This window comes from Myxocyprinus asiaticus, chromosome 11, assembly GCF_019703515.2.
Source record: "Myxocyprinus asiaticus isolate MX2 ecotype Aquarium Trade chromosome 11, UBuf_Myxa_2, whole genome shotgun sequence".
In the NCBI taxonomy this organism is placed as follows: domain Eukaryota; kingdom Metazoa; phylum Chordata; class Actinopteri; order Cypriniformes; family Catostomidae; genus Myxocyprinus; species Myxocyprinus asiaticus.
The window spans coordinates 38,280,277-38,295,760 of NC_059354.1; the positions used below are offsets into that span (position 1 = coordinate 38,280,277).

The 15,484-nt window shown below is 41.0% G+C and overlaps 1 protein-coding gene across 1 annotated transcript in view; it reads left to right on the forward strand.

The window, feature by feature from the left end:
• The window catches only part of LOC127448504 (solute carrier family 49 member 4-like), a 60,045-nt gene extending 49,941 nt beyond the window's left edge, over positions 1–10,104 (forward strand). The window contains exons 8-9 of the mRNA XM_051711104.1: positions 387–569; positions 7,196–10,104. Of these exons, the coding sequence (XP_051567064.1) occupies positions 387–569; positions 7,196–7,311 (299 nt within the window). The 3' untranslated portion in view covers positions 7,312–10,104. The remainder of the gene's footprint in view (positions 1–386; positions 570–7,195) is intronic.
• Positions 10,105–15,484: the final 5,380 nt, after the last annotated feature.

Here is a 15,484-nt window from a genome sequence, read left to right on the forward strand (position 1 = left end):
GTATTCCTTTAAGTAAGCCATTCGTAGTTTGATTTTCCCAAAAAATGTAAATAGAGTGTCTCTGTGGCACTTTCGAAACACCGCTCTAATTTGAGGAACATTGGATCAACCGATGGCAGCAGTTTATTCAAACAGTGGAAGATGGGGGAAGTGTTTCGGAAACCACTTTGAAAACAGTTATTAGTTAGCAACTGTAATGCCATCAATAAAGAATTTACACATTTGGAACAAGTGCCAACCAATCAGAATCAAGAATACAACGTGTTTTTGATAACAATAAACTACTTATCTGGGGTTGCTGCTGTCTATCATCTATCTTGTGTGAAGAATGGAGTATTCAAGAAGTGTATTTGAGATACTCACTCTGTTCCTTTCCGCTCCTTTAGCCACTCTCTACACCTCCTGTATCCTGCTGGGTATCTTCATCAATAGTAGCGTGCCCATCTTCTTGGAACTGTGCATTGAGACGGTTTACCCTGTGCCCGAGGGCATCACCTGTGGAGTGGTCACCTTCCTCAGCAACCTCTTCACTGGACTTTTACTGTTTTGCCTCATCTTTTACTTCACGGGTACCTTAATATTTTACTTCTTTAAAGGAAAGATTTACTGCAAAGGTTAGCACATTAAGAAAAGCTAAAATGGTTTTTGAGCAAAACAATAGCTCTTTTCCAAAAACTTGTGAGCTGACACGCTGCTTATTGCCTACATAAGATGCTACCTTCTAAGGAGCCATTCAGACCGAGTTCTTGTGCTAAAAATGGTTGGACACAGTGCAATGCAAATAACAGAACACAGATATTTTGAGATGCGCTTTTAAAAGTAGAAGTTTTGTACTTGACACTGTGTCTTTGAAATGTGGCCCTCCTGCAAAAAAGATGCTGAAAAACAGTGAGACGCAGCACGGTGGTCGAAGTCTTTTCAGTTTTGAATTAAATACAATTTAGAATTACAGTTCAGTAAATATAAAATTTCTCTCCCTTGTCCAGCATCTTATATTTTATTCTGGTGTTAATAAACTTGCCAATAAAGGGTGTGATGCTGCCTTAGAATTTGGCCAAAACAATGTTATGCCCCGGTTGCGCTTCATTCACTCCCATTCAAATGCCTCCGAGTCTGAACGCAGGAGACCAGCAATGTAAGCTCATGGTAAGGAATATTAGCATCCCACTAGTGATTCAAAACAACTCAGTTTCAGCTACTCACCCACTACAGCCTAGCTTAGTGGTGGGAAGTTTGGCACATGCAAGCACCAGTCACATTTTCTTTATAAGTATATATTAATATTGCATTTATTCCATACATTATGAATGATACAGCTGTCAACCTTAGAATTTCCAGACTTACCACGTCAAATCAAGATGCCAAATGCGATACAGTCATCTCCAAATTCTGTTACTGGCCTTGACCGGCCAGCTGACAGGTCTCTGTTTTTATGAGCAAGCAAGTTGCTGGATGCCATCCAGCTGTCAAGAAAGCCTGTGAAAACTCCATCTTCCTGCTGATTCCCTGGAGAAGATTAAACTGAGATGAGTGAGCTTAGCTGGGCTCATCCTTTCAAATCTGATAGGGTTATTGGTCCCAAAAGAAGCCGTGAGATTCGTTCTGCTTTTGTGTGGCTGTCAGAGCACCATTGGCCCGCCGACACCGTGCCATTGCTGAAAATAACATTAAAAAATTAGGTCTATATATAGAAGGTGATTGCTCTGGCATTACTATTGAGTTTGGAACACTTTTGTTTCTGCTTAGGGCAACTGGTGTGTAGGTGCTGAGGACATGATGGATTTCTTTTGGTTTCATCAGAAGCATCCTGCAACATCTCACTGTCTCTCTGTTGGCAATAGGCTTTTCCTGACATAATAAGCTCTCTGCTAGCCAAACTGGTCAACATTTTCCCATTTAAAGTTTTTCAGCTAAAGAAATAAATTGTACTTTTGACAAATATGTTTCAAATTATGTACACACAGATGCAGGGGTGTAGGAACAATCTGAAAATTGGATAGGGCACATAATAAACCTTAATATTGGTTCACAAATACTAATTAGGTGATGCCAGAAAAGAGCTAGCTGTGTCGCAATGGCCAAATTCATCTGTCTAGAGCATATTTACAAAATAAAATAACAACTATTAATATACACAATTAAGAACAACTATTAAAAGCAGTATAGAGTGATCATGTCCTGTGCGAATGGCCCCTTATTATAGTTAATATTTTGCTCGCTTGATCTTTCCACTGCCAATGCAACTAGTTGCCAAAGCCTTCTGCTTGGTCTTAAAGTCATAATTTTATGTGGCCAGCTATAATTTTATCTTATTTCAGTAAGCCACCTATAATCAGACTCTTGTGGTCATGGAATAAATTAATCATAGGTGACAAATACATGTGTGGGATTGGTAACTGAAAAAAAAATTGCTTTTGGATGATAATGCCTCCACATCAATAAGTGTTAGTTTAAAGACCAAGACCATTGTCATATCAGCTGTTTAGGAAAACAGCTAAATATTTATAAATATTTAAATCCCATATTTAGGACTGACTGTTCGCACTGTCATTTTGCAAGTGATTTATATCACGTTGTGGCATGAATGACCCAAAAAAAAAAAAAAAAAAAGAAAAAAAACATGAAATCCGACCATTCACACTGAAATGTTTTAACAAAAATAAAATTGTAATCATATTTCAAACCACGTATGGATGTGGTTTTGATCTGGTTTTTTAAAATCTGATTTGTGATTTTTGCTATTCAGACTAAACAACTAAACGGATTTGAGCTGAATACGCCCAAATTTGATTTTTGCTGCCTGTCAGAACAAAGTCTTACAAAGTGCACCTTTAAGTATTTGATCTGTGGTATCAAACCACTCAACCTGCTAGTCATGAAAAACACAAACGGCATATTTTATCGTCCCCTGCTGTCTCTATTAGAAGTCTTTCGAGTTAGAAGTCTCTCTTACATCCCTCCTCGCATCCTTACCCCCCCCCCCCCGTCCCATCATCGCTTTTGAGTTCTGCCGTTTACTCAGTTGTTATAACCCTGTTCCTTTCCATCTTGTTATTAATATAGATCAGATTTACAGTGTAGATCAGAATGCATTGTAAATGACATTTTTCCTTTTACATGGAGCCTACTACAAAGATGTTCTTTTTATTCTAGGTGTTAATTTTTTCATGTCTGTAAATGATGTGCTTTAGAGCATCACACCTGCCCCCTACCAATGATACATCCACAAAATTATTGTACTTTGTATTCAATTTTAAATGAAGTGAAAGGGATGCATTTCATTTGAGTTGGAGTGTCCTTCCCAAATGGGCATTTAAATTGGCATGGTTGGTTTATTCATCCTCACTCACAAAAGTGTGAATTGTCTGTAAATGTAGGTATGAACATTCAAGGTTTTTGGTTTTGTGTAAAACCAATGTCCGCTGCTGTCTGACATTGGCCTTTTATGTCAAAAACAAATTAAGGGTCTTGTAACCTTTGTAGAGATACAGAGTATGTACTTCTTGATAGAGGAGTGTGCCAACTGAAGGTTTAACGCTTTTGCAGCATTTGGTTTTGCAAATGTTTAGTTGCCTGTGAAGGTAAACCTCCTGTAGAATTGTTTTTGTTGGGCTTTAGTTTTCACTCTGGGCTTAACCCTGGGTTATCACCTTTTTTTACCTTGTCTTAAGGCTACTTTAAACCCTGGGTTAAGCAACGTCTCTCACTTATCATTTTGGAAGGGGGTTAACATCATTTCTAACCCTGGGTTATGAGGCCCTATTCCAGAGCAGGATTTTGAAGCATTAACCCTGAATTGCAGTGCCAAAGATAAACAGTGTGAAACAATAGCCAGTGTTTCCATCACATAAAAACTGCTGGATGGAAACACCAAGATGCAAACAAAACTCCAAAATGTGCATAAAAAATGTATACACTAGCTTGAGGTGGAAACATTTTTTTATTCGATAAGAAGAAATTGTGCATAAATTGTGATGGAAACACATTTACCGAATAAACTCCTATTGAATTTATCAGGAATAAAAGATGCGCATCAAAAAGGTCATGTGACTGAATAATTCATTTATAAATGGACTAACCAGCAGACCAATCATCGCACCTGAAATGTTGCTCTGGCTATCCTGAAATAATGGTGTCTAGAAAATCTAAAGCCTACAACGTGTTTGCAGAGCAAATAAGTCGAAAACAAACTTGAACTGTACGGAAGAGAAGGTTTATTGACACTTTTGAAATATATCTTATAGATCCGCATGGAAAAGTCATAAGGATAGATTAACCCACACACACTGTGCTCCCAGAACTGTGTGACACGCAGTCGTTCCCAGACATGAGACAAAGTTCTTTAGAATTTTTTGTCTGTGTGCTCTAAACCGCCTGTATTTTATTAATAAAACACTCACAGTAGCTACAATTTCTCCAGAAGTGACTATTTCTTTTGAACACCCTTGGATGAAAATGCGGCTTTATTCACACATTGTTTTTGCGATAATATGGTTTTTCGCATATGTTTTTTTAGCAACCGACAACCACTCGTAAACTGTCTGAGTGCTAACCTTTATTAAATAATTAAATATTATTGTGCTGTTTAGTTTCAGCATCTGGGAGTATTGTGAATAGTAAAGTGATAGCAAATACTTCTGAAAGACAAATGTTTTTGTAGTATGTTATAGAAAACTTAAAGGAGTAACTAAAAATAAATAAATGTCATAATTTTGTCATAAATGTCATAAAATTAAAGCCTAGTGTTGTTTCAAATTTGAATTATATATTTATTGTTGTGGAAAACAAAAAATACTAATGAAATTAATGAACAACATGAGGGTGTGTAAATTATTACAGATTTTCATTTTTGGGTGAACTGTTCCTTTTAGGTAACTTGAGCAAATTAACGTGGCAATATTTTCACTGATAGCCAAGCAATCATTTAAATGGGTTGTACTTGTCCAGTGAATGTTAATAACCTCTGTAATATGCAAAAAGGAACATTTAAACCAGGGTTTTCAAATATACATTGTAAACCTGATTTACCAAGATTATTTTAAACCAGTGTTAATTGAAATTGTGGCTAATTTTTTTAAGTTAAAATTGTGAATATCCCATATGATTTCTACATATAGAATCAGTGATGCCAGGCCAAACCAGGTTGACAAATCAAACTTGTAGATCTGATTTAATCATGTAAAGAGAAAACTGAGCCTACAAACTGTCAGTCAGCCACCCTCAAACCTGTTAGGGGCCAGACTGAAAGCATGGTGGCTCCATAGTTCCGATACTTTAGATAGTTGCTATAACTGTTTTTTGACAGTGCCTCACTCAACAACGTTTAATGAGTTGGTGGATGACGTGAAGCCTTGGACCAAGGCTAGTTAAGTTGATATCATAATCAACTTAATGTTATGACAGACAACAACTGCACAAATTGAGCTTGAACTTTTTTTTTTTTTTTTTTTATCATTATTTTATTCCAACTAACACTTAAAATGGCTGTTGTTCTCCTTCTGAAACGCTTGTATTGGTAGTTTTTACATTGCTTCTTATGGAGACCAGAACCAGAAAACAGTCCAGCTGCAATTAGAATCATCATGGCAAAGCCCATTGGTTAGTCAGGAAAAATGGATACTTGGACAGACAGACAAAACCTACTGTAGCTCAATTATAACTGCACATGTAAACATAGTGGTTGTGAAAACATAGCCTAGGATTTTGGGAACGTCTGATTGGATTACCTGTGCATAAGCATTGCCAAACTGCTTTCTTCATTAACATTTGCTGCAGATGTCCTGCCTGCTGACGGTGGTACTCTCCATTTTAAATTGATGAGGCTGGGGCAGGCATGTGGTGCAGACATAATGGCCAGATAAACACAACTCTGTTAACCTGCAGCTATACAACAGCACTGTTGAAGTGCTAGTAAACCTGATTAACGAAGGGGCTTTTGGAGATATTCTCTGCTTCCCCTTTCCTCATTTGACCTCCCGTCCTCTGGCATACCTGCTTGTGTTGACTGTGCTGCAAGGCTAAATCATATAATTTAACCCAAATGGGCACAGCAGCTGACCTAGCATGCCTTTCACCGTCTGACATCGATTGTTGCACTTACTTGAGGGGCAATTGATCAACCTGTTATCTGGATACGGGCCACCTCAAAAATCCACTTGTCTATTAAGTTAAGTTGCACACTTTCCTATGTCTCCAAAGGTCTGTGTTGTTTGACCTGGTTTATGTTATATTCAACCTGGTGCTCTATCAGGGCCACAGCAGCTACTGGTATGAAGCTTTTATACATTGAATTGCTGCTGTCTGTGTCAAGCACTAAATTAGTTTTTGCATGCTGTTGTCAGTGTCCTCTTTTAAAAGAAATTTTCACAAGTAGTGCATGTTAAAATATTATATTGATAATCTTACCTTCAACCTTAGTATAAAATCCCTCAGAGTTTAGAATTTGCCTAGTATTGATGCCCAATAAAAGAAATAGAGGGAGCGAAGGAAACAATTATTGTTTTTTTATTTATTTATTTTTTGGGTGCGCTCTTTAAATGTTTTAAGGACCATTTGTTACCATTTTTATGATGTATGAACATATTTATGGTTCAGTCAGAGGGAAATGGGGCTGTCCTTTCTGTGATACTTGTAAAAACATGATGGACATGTAGACACAACAAAGATTTGGGAGTAACTACTACATTTAAAGGAATGTTCCTTGTCCAGTGCAAGTTAAGCTCAATCAACAGCATTTTTGGCGTAATGTTGATCACCACAAAAAATAATTTTGACCCTGAGTTCCTGCTTTACACCGATTCACTTCAGTAAGTTTTCAATAATGATTTAACATTTACAGCTGTTGGGTTCAATTTGGCGAGAAATTTCAGGCTTCCGTCATTCGTCCTTCTGTGTTTACATCATGTCCATAAACAAAGAAATTTAGGTCCGGCGGCAGATATGCTACTTACTTGCTCAGATGATGATAGAGAGCCTAAAGTTCTGTAGTGTACATTTTAAATAGTGTTGTGTCAATTGTGAAAAGACTTGCCAGTGTTTTGGACGTTGCCATCTTTGATACCTCTAGAACATGATCAAATGCATTTAATAAAGTCAGGCATTCAGGATTCTAGCGCAATCTGTAATGTAACCAAAAAATAAAAAAGCAAAATGTATCAGTAACCTCAGTCAACCCTGCTGTTTTTTTGTTTTTCAGAGCTGTCCTGGTTGAACTGGTGTCTGACAGGTTCCTGCGTCTTCAGTCTCCTCCTCCTCCTCCTCTTCAGGGAATCATATGACCGACTCTATTTGGATGTCTTTGTGTCTGTCTGAGCACACAGAGTGAGCTTTTTAAACAGAAAGAAAGACTGAAATCTTTTTGCTAACTCTATTACAAAAAGAGTACAGAGAGGACCCTCAAAATGTTGCTCACTTTTGTGTATGTGTGTGTTTTTTATATTAGTACTGTGCAAAAGTCTCAGGCACATAAGATTTTTCACAAAAACATTTGTCTTAAGATGGTTATTTATATCTTTAGCTGTAGTGTGTCAATAGGAAAAATATATTTTATACTCCCAAACATTCCTTTTGCAAATAGAATAGAATAGAAGAACAGGGAGCCCTGCAACAGATGGCATGGCCATCACAGAGCCCCCACTGAACACCGGGTCAGTCTGGGATTACACGAAGAGACAGAAATAATTGAAATAAATAAAAGAACTATGGCGAATTCAACATCCTATCTGCCAACAACCAAGAAAAACTGTGTCCAGGTGTCCCTAGGAGAATTGGTGCTGTTTTGAAGGCAAAAGTGGTCACACCGAATATTGATTTAGCTCTTTTTCTGTTTACTGGACTTTGTATGACGCTAATTGATTAATGAAAACTAATTGTCATTATTTTTTTAAGAAATCCTCACTTTTTTCACAAGTGCCTAAAACTTTTGCACAGTACTGTATATGATGTAGAATTGTGAATTCTTTTTTTTTTTTTTTTTTTTGACCGGCAGTGGTGATATTGTGCATTGTGTTAACTTCATAACTAACAGTGGGAACTGAGACCTGACTAAAGTATAGACATGTAGATATTTACCTTTGTACTTGACATTTTGCCTTCTGATTGGATCCCTTTTATATATATTTAATTCATAAAATGCATTTTTATTTTTATTTATTTTTTTGTCTAAGTTTTTACCTTTTTTTAAATGGTCAGAGATCATTGTGTTTACGTGCTGTCAAATTGTGAGGGACATTTAATTACTCGCATATACTGGCAAATGTTGATATACTCATGGATTTGGTAGTGCCCTCTGGTGATGATTCCTCTATTGCTCTCACGACATCTAATATGAGCATATTGGATAATTATAGACAAGCTGAATTAGTCGCCTGCCGCAAGCAACTTCGGCCTTACCACAACGGATACTTTTAGTGCTGTGGTGTTGCTTGTGAATAGCCTGTTGGATGATAGGGATGTCAATAAGTGGCATACGCTGAGTATCCTTCAATCTTCTTGTTTTCCTTATCAACCCATATTATGCAAAGGTTAATTCACCCTTTTGCGCTCTTCATCCTGTGGTATTTAGCTAATAGGCTAGTGAGTATAAAATAGTATAGATTGCAGTGATTGGACCAGTCCTTAGACTTTTATGCTTGGTCTGATTGCATGGCAGGTTACCTCAAGGCTTCTTTGAGATCTTAGGTTAGCTGATGTGAGATCTGTCATATTCACAAATGTTAAGGTAGCGGTTTGTGTTTGTCACATTCTTGTGACTTTACGGTTCTGCTTATACTGTAGCTGTAGCATGCACAAATTGGGTGTCTGTTACACAAGCGTTTCTGCACTTTTACCATTTACAGATGTAAATCCTGCAAAAAGAAAAGCATCTTAAACTGACCTAAAATGGTTTCCTGGTCTTAGCTGGTCTTTGCTGGTTTTAGAGGGATTTTGGATGCTTTTCAGCAGGTCAAGCTGGAAGAACAGCTGGCCAACCAGTTTAACCAGCTGAGCACCAGCTGTGAGATCAGCTAAGACCAGCAAGCAAGCTGAGGCTGGAACACCTTAAACCAGCCTAAGATGGTTTGTTGGTCTTAGCTGGTCTCGCTGCTGGTGCTCAGCTGATTTATCTGGTTGGCCAAAGACCAGCAAACCATCTTGGGCTGGTTTAAGCTGTTTTTTTTTTTGTTTTGTTTTTTTTTTTGTTTTTTTTTTCTAGCAAAGAAAATATTTTATGCAATCAAACATGTTTTAAGGGGATATAAATGTAATTTATTGACATATCTTACATTAGCACATTTTAGGGATTGATACACTAATAATGACACTAAGGGATTGTTAACGTTTTTTTATGCGTGAATACTATTACAGAAGAGCGTTTTAAACATGGCATTATGGGCTGCTGGAACAGTTAAACACTATTCGCCAGCAATAATTTCCATGTAATGTAGCTTTTTGTGATTTATGGCATAACCTCATGCAACAAAAAGTGCAGCACTTCCTTTTAATTTTAAAATGCAGCCTGACCTTGAACCCAGTTTATTCTTTATTATTATTAGGAGGTAATATTACTAGTTTCCATATGCTGGTGGTCTTCTGTCTCTCCCAGCATCACCATGAGCCCTTAAAAATGAACCCCATCTGAATCTGGTCTATTTCACCATATTATCTGCATGCAACTCAGCCGGGGAAGATTAAATGTGTAATTTGTGGCTTGCGACAAATGGATATCTGGTGTTGGATTTAGTGTGGATGATCATCTAGGATCAGGCCAAAAGTTATTTATTGTTATCCATGATAGAAAGAAAATACATTTTATGGACACTAATTCATTTCAGCCCTGTATTTCCACAGCTTTGCATCATAGAACTTTGGAAACCTGGTTCTGTTCTGATCTGGGGAAAAGCCTGCATGTGAATCACTTCTCCTGTCCCTGTACAGAAGTCTTCTCTCTCTTATTTGTCGTTGATGTTGCCTTAATTAACAGTGACCTTTGTTCTGTCCTCCTCTCTACTGTGATGTGTGTACAGTGTGGCAGTCGGTGCTTGTGCTCTGTTCTGTCATTAGAATATTAATCGTAATTGGTATACGTGGCCCCATTCTTGTGCAAATTTGTGTCAAAGATTTTTAGCACCTTATTAAAAATGTTTTTTATTAATGAATTTTGTTTTTATTGAACTGTCTTTCATCAAGATTTTGGCTTGGCTTGGAGTGTTACTCAGGCTGATGAAAAAACATCCTGGTTACTTTCGTAACCTCGGTTCCCTGATGGAGGGAATGAGATGTTGTGTCGACGTAGTGACACTAGGGGTCACTCTTGGGAGCCCTAAACACCTCTGATTTTAAAAAAAGGCCAATGGGAATTGGCGAGTGGAATTTGCCTTCCACTCCCCCGGACATATGGGTATAAAAGGAGCTGGCTCACAACCACTCATTCAGGTTTTGTGCTGAAGAGCCGAGACAAGGTCCCGCCATTTCAGCAGGTGGTTCAGGATTGTGGCAAGAGAGACAGAACGTCTCGTTCCCTCCATCAGGGAACGGAGGTTACGAAAGTAACCAGGATATTCCCTATCTGTCACTCACTAGACGTTGTGTTGATGTAGTGACACTAGGGGTCCCTATACGAAACGCCACAATAAGCTGAACTGTGTTACGTGGACTGGCAGTGTGAGAAGGGCAGACCGCTGTGCACCTCGTAGCCAGCGCACCAGGCCATCACATAACATCCCCCAATGCTCTTATGAGCATCGAACGGTCCTTTGGGAACAAGTCGACTTGCCCAACAAATAGGGACAGGCTAGCCCAGCCGTGGCCTCTTTTCCTCTTATTTATTTTTATTTTATTTTTTTTCTCCCCAAAAAGAGTGGAATTTTGTTTACCAGCTGGGGGCCATAAGTGTCTACTGCTTAAGCTCAACTGACTCTAGGGGAGCTTCCTGTAGACCCCGAAGGATTGCAGAGAGGTCCCATGAGGCACGGTCTGGAGGGATTCAACCTCCTAACGCCTCTCAGGATCAAGTCGTGCTTCCCCAAATACTTACCATCTGCTGCATCATGATGTGCCGAAATGGTGGCTATATACATTTACATTTATGCATTTGGCAGACGCTTTTATCCAAAGCGACTTATAGTGCATTTATTACAGGGACAATCCCCCTGGAGCAACCTGGAGTTAAGTGCCTTGCTCAAGGACACAATGGTGGTGGCTGTGAGGATCTGATTACCAGTTATGTGTTTTATGTGTGAACCAGGGAGAGCTTGCTCTTTTCCCAGTTGACCCGAAGCCCCACCCGGCTGAGGTGCGTGAGTACCAGGTCCCTGTGCGCATAAAACATCCTGAGAGTGAGCTAGGATCAGCCAGTCGTCGAGATAGTTGAGAATGCAGACACCCACTTCCCTTAGCGGGGCAAGGGCTGCCTCTGCGACCTTCATGAAGATGTGAGGGGACAAGAACAGGCCAAAGTGGAGGACCTTGTACTGGTACGCCCGGCCCTCGAAAGCAAACCGGAGGAAGGGTCTATGTCGAGGTAAAACCGAGACATGGAAGTACGCATCCTTCAGGTCTACCGCCGCGAACTTGATGCTAGATGCTCGCTAGAATGCGTTTTTGCATCAGCATCTTGAATGAGAGTCTGTGAAAAGCCCGGTTCAGTACTCGCAGGTCCAAGATTGACCGCAACCCACCGCCTTTCTTCAGTACGATGAAGTAGGGGCTGTAAAACCCTTTCTTCATCTCAGCCGGAGGAACAGGCTCTATCGCACCCTTCCGCAGAAGAGTAGCCATCTCCGCACGCAGGGTAGCGGCGTTCTCGCCCTTCAACAAATGGCGGATGCCGTTGAACCTGGGTGGGTGCCTGGTGAATTGAATCGCGTAGCCGAGTCGAACGGTCCTGATCAACCACTGCGACGGGTTGGGGAGTGCGAGCCACACCCCCAAGCTCTGAGCGAGGGGGACCAAGGGGACAATCGCGTCGGACGTACCGGCGGGCGGAGCCTAAGGCGCCACATCGAGGGGGCTGGAGCCCCGACTTCGTGGCCGTACTGAGTCTGGGAACATCGAAGCACTTACCTGGCTCCGGATACCCACCATAGGGCCGGTCAGGGAGGGCGGAGGAGGAAAATCGTCCCCGCAGTCCGTCAGAACCGGCCTGGCATGGGCGTGTTTGTGCCACAGCTGGGCGCGCAGGGGCCGCCCCTGGAGCGCCATACCTGCCATAAAGGAACGGTGGCCGGTGGTCGTGATAACAATGGCCATGAGCACCAGATATGTGACCCAGGCATGCGGCAAATCTAAGAAAAGGCAAAGGATTATCCTCCCGTCCCTCCACCGGGGGATGGAGTGGTTTGCTTACCATCTCTAGGCCTGCAGCAGGTCTCCACGTGTCTAGGTCGCCCGTCTCAGGGGTGTTTCGAAGCCTTCCTCGGGTTCTTGGTGGCCGGCCGTGAGATGGGTGGCGTCTGCTTCCTGTGGGTGGCTCCACGTCGGGGCCGGGCTGCAGGCTGCGGCGGAGCCGGTGTTGTTGCAGCAGGAGGATGCCCTTGGCGACGAGCAGACAAGGTGCGAGGTCTTGAACCGCGCCGATGCAGGATGTGCTGAATAGCCTCCATCTGCTGTTTCACTGCCAAGAACTGCTGGGCGTAGTCCTCGATGGTGTCACCGAACAGGCTGACCTGGGAGACGGGGGCGTCAAGGAACCATACCTTGTCAGCTTCCCACATCTCGACCAAGTTGAGCCATAGGTGGCGCTCCTGGACCACCAGGGTGGACATCGCCTGCCCGAGAGTCCACGGCGTGACCTTTGTCGCCCGGAGAGTGAGGTCGGTCGCCGAGCGCAGCTCCTGCATCAATCCTGGGTCGTACTGGGGAATGGGAGGTCCATGGGGAGTTACCCGGCGGAGTGGCTCCCATTGGGGTCCCCAAATCGCCCCAGTGCTAATCGATGCGGCCACAAACCCGTAGGTAGAAGGACCGAGGCGGGGAGCCGCTGGGGTGGTCTTTCCCTCTAACGAAGGAAAAACTGTGACCGCAACGTTGCCATGGTCACACTCTCGCAGTGAGAACATGACTCATCCATGAATGCTGTCTCCACGTGGGCAGCGCCCAAGCACGGAAGACCGCGATCGTGGCCATCGGAAGCGGAGAGGTAAAAATGTTCCGCTTAGTCAGCAACATTTGTGACATAATGTTGATTACCACAAAAATGTATTTTGACTCGTCCCTTCTTTTCTTAAAAAACATATTCAAAAATCTGGATTATGGTGAGACACTTACAATGGAAGTGAATGGGGCCAACACGTGGAAATGTTATACTCGCTGTATCAGAAGTATAGCCACAAGATGTAAAGAATATGCGTGTTAACATGATTTTAGTGTCATAAAATAGCTTACTAACCTTTTCTGTGAAAAGTTAAATGCAATTTTACAACTTTGTTGCCATTGTGACATAACGCCGTGAACCCTTGTACGACCATAAAAATGATGATTTCAACAACTTTAAAGCTAAAAAAAATATGAGTTTTAACAAAGGAATTAATGTAAGTGCTTTTATAAAATTATAAGCTTCACATTTCTATCTTTAAATCCTCCAATACTTGGCCACATTTACTTCTGTTGTAAGTACCTCACTGTATCCTCAATTTTTGCTTTGCTTTTTATTTGAAAGAAATCGAGGGACGAGTCAAAATTATGTTTTGTGGTAATCAACATTGTGCCACAAATGCTGTCGATTGAGCTCAACTTGTACTGAAGTTGGAATATTCCATTAACATTTTTTGGACTGGCCCCTTTAACTTCCATTGAAAGTGCCATACTGTAACCACGATTTGTGTTGTTTTTTTATAAAAAAGGGATGTCTCTCTTTTTTTTTTTTTTTTTTAGTGGTTATCAATATTATGCAACAAATGCTTTCAATTGAGCTTAACTTGTATTGAATCTGGAACATTTTGCATTGATTTAGCACATTGTTGGGCTATTAAGCAGTAATTGATGTCAGATTGTGCATGTAAACACATCTATCTGTCTCTTTCCCACTGGGTGTCTATACTGTATGTATGAACTCATGTTTTTGGAGTTTGCACATGCACACCATGATGTCCCACACCCGCCAAAGCATGAGATCATAGATGACATCAGGATTGAGTATAGGCGCCCAGAGCCAGCATGAGGAGTTTTAACATATTGTCTGATACACCAGCCAGAACACCTCCTGATTAACATGTATAGTTTATCTCATCCAGTAGCTTTTCTCAATGTGCCTGCATGCCCTTGTGTGCTAAAGTGTTATAAAAAAAAATATCAATATGGGGACATGGACCTATCATAGTCTAATTTGGGGTTACTGCATCGTACTTTATCAGAGTAAGCATTTAAAGGTGAAGTATGTAACTGTTTTGATTTTAACATGTTTCTATCCCAGTTTAATGTGCAGAGACAAGGGACTTGACTTTAAGCAGCTTGAACTCTAGTGCTTAAAGCAGTGCTCTGTTTGAGCTCTCCTACAAATCAGCTTCTGCCTCAACCACTGGCCTGAGTTTGAGGCAGGATTATGTTTTGTTTGGACAAATGCAGATCGATGGGGTGGGGTACAAGGGGCAGTAAGAGTGTTTGGGAAACCTGTTTGGAAATATTAGTTCTTGCAGTTCTGCTTGTAGTGCAGAAATTCCTCACTTCATCCAATTGTATAAATTGTCCAGGCTCGGAGGTGTCTTAACCAAGGGGTCAAGTTTTTTGCTGGCTTGCATGGTTCAGTCAGCCCCTGCCGATAAATGCCATAACTGCACTATTCTGCAGGCAAAACCCATTTGTCTCCATCTGAGCAAGAATTCAAGTAACTTTGCAAATATTTCATTGTATTACAGTGGGCTCTTAAAAGTGTGAAATGGACCTACAAATGGATATTTTTCTATATTTGCCACTTTATGATAGTTATTTGTGAAGGGCTTGGGACAGTGCACATTCACCACAAAATGACAGTCAGCACTGTCATGATGTCATCTTCCTGCAGCTCCAGAGTGATTATTCACATGGCGTTTGCAGCAGTGGTTTGCTCAAAAAAAGTGTACCAGAACTGAGTGCCCATGAGCAAAACTGCCATTGAGATGAATGGGAATCCTAATGGACAGCTTTCACAAAGTATGACAGACCTCTTTGGGATTACCGACCCTCATGGACAGAGGAAACCGTGAACACCATGTGCACTTCAAATAATGTTTCCCCTCACTTTTTAAAAGTCTTACTTTTCACTTTTTTCCCCCCTTTTAAAGGATGACAAGGATTGACAATTTTCCATGCTTTTTTGTTTCAGAGCCCTGCTGTCAGAGCATTGAAAGGACATTGATTCCTTTCTTCATACCACCATAGCTGAATACTAAAAAGGAGCGTTTAAGCTTGTTGCGCCAAGTTTTCAGCACACAAAAAGCTTCAAATTCGAGTGTTACTTTTAAATGTTGACAACAGCAGCTAAAGGCATCCTGGGAGACGATTGTCCTAAACAGGTGTTTTCATTCAGTGA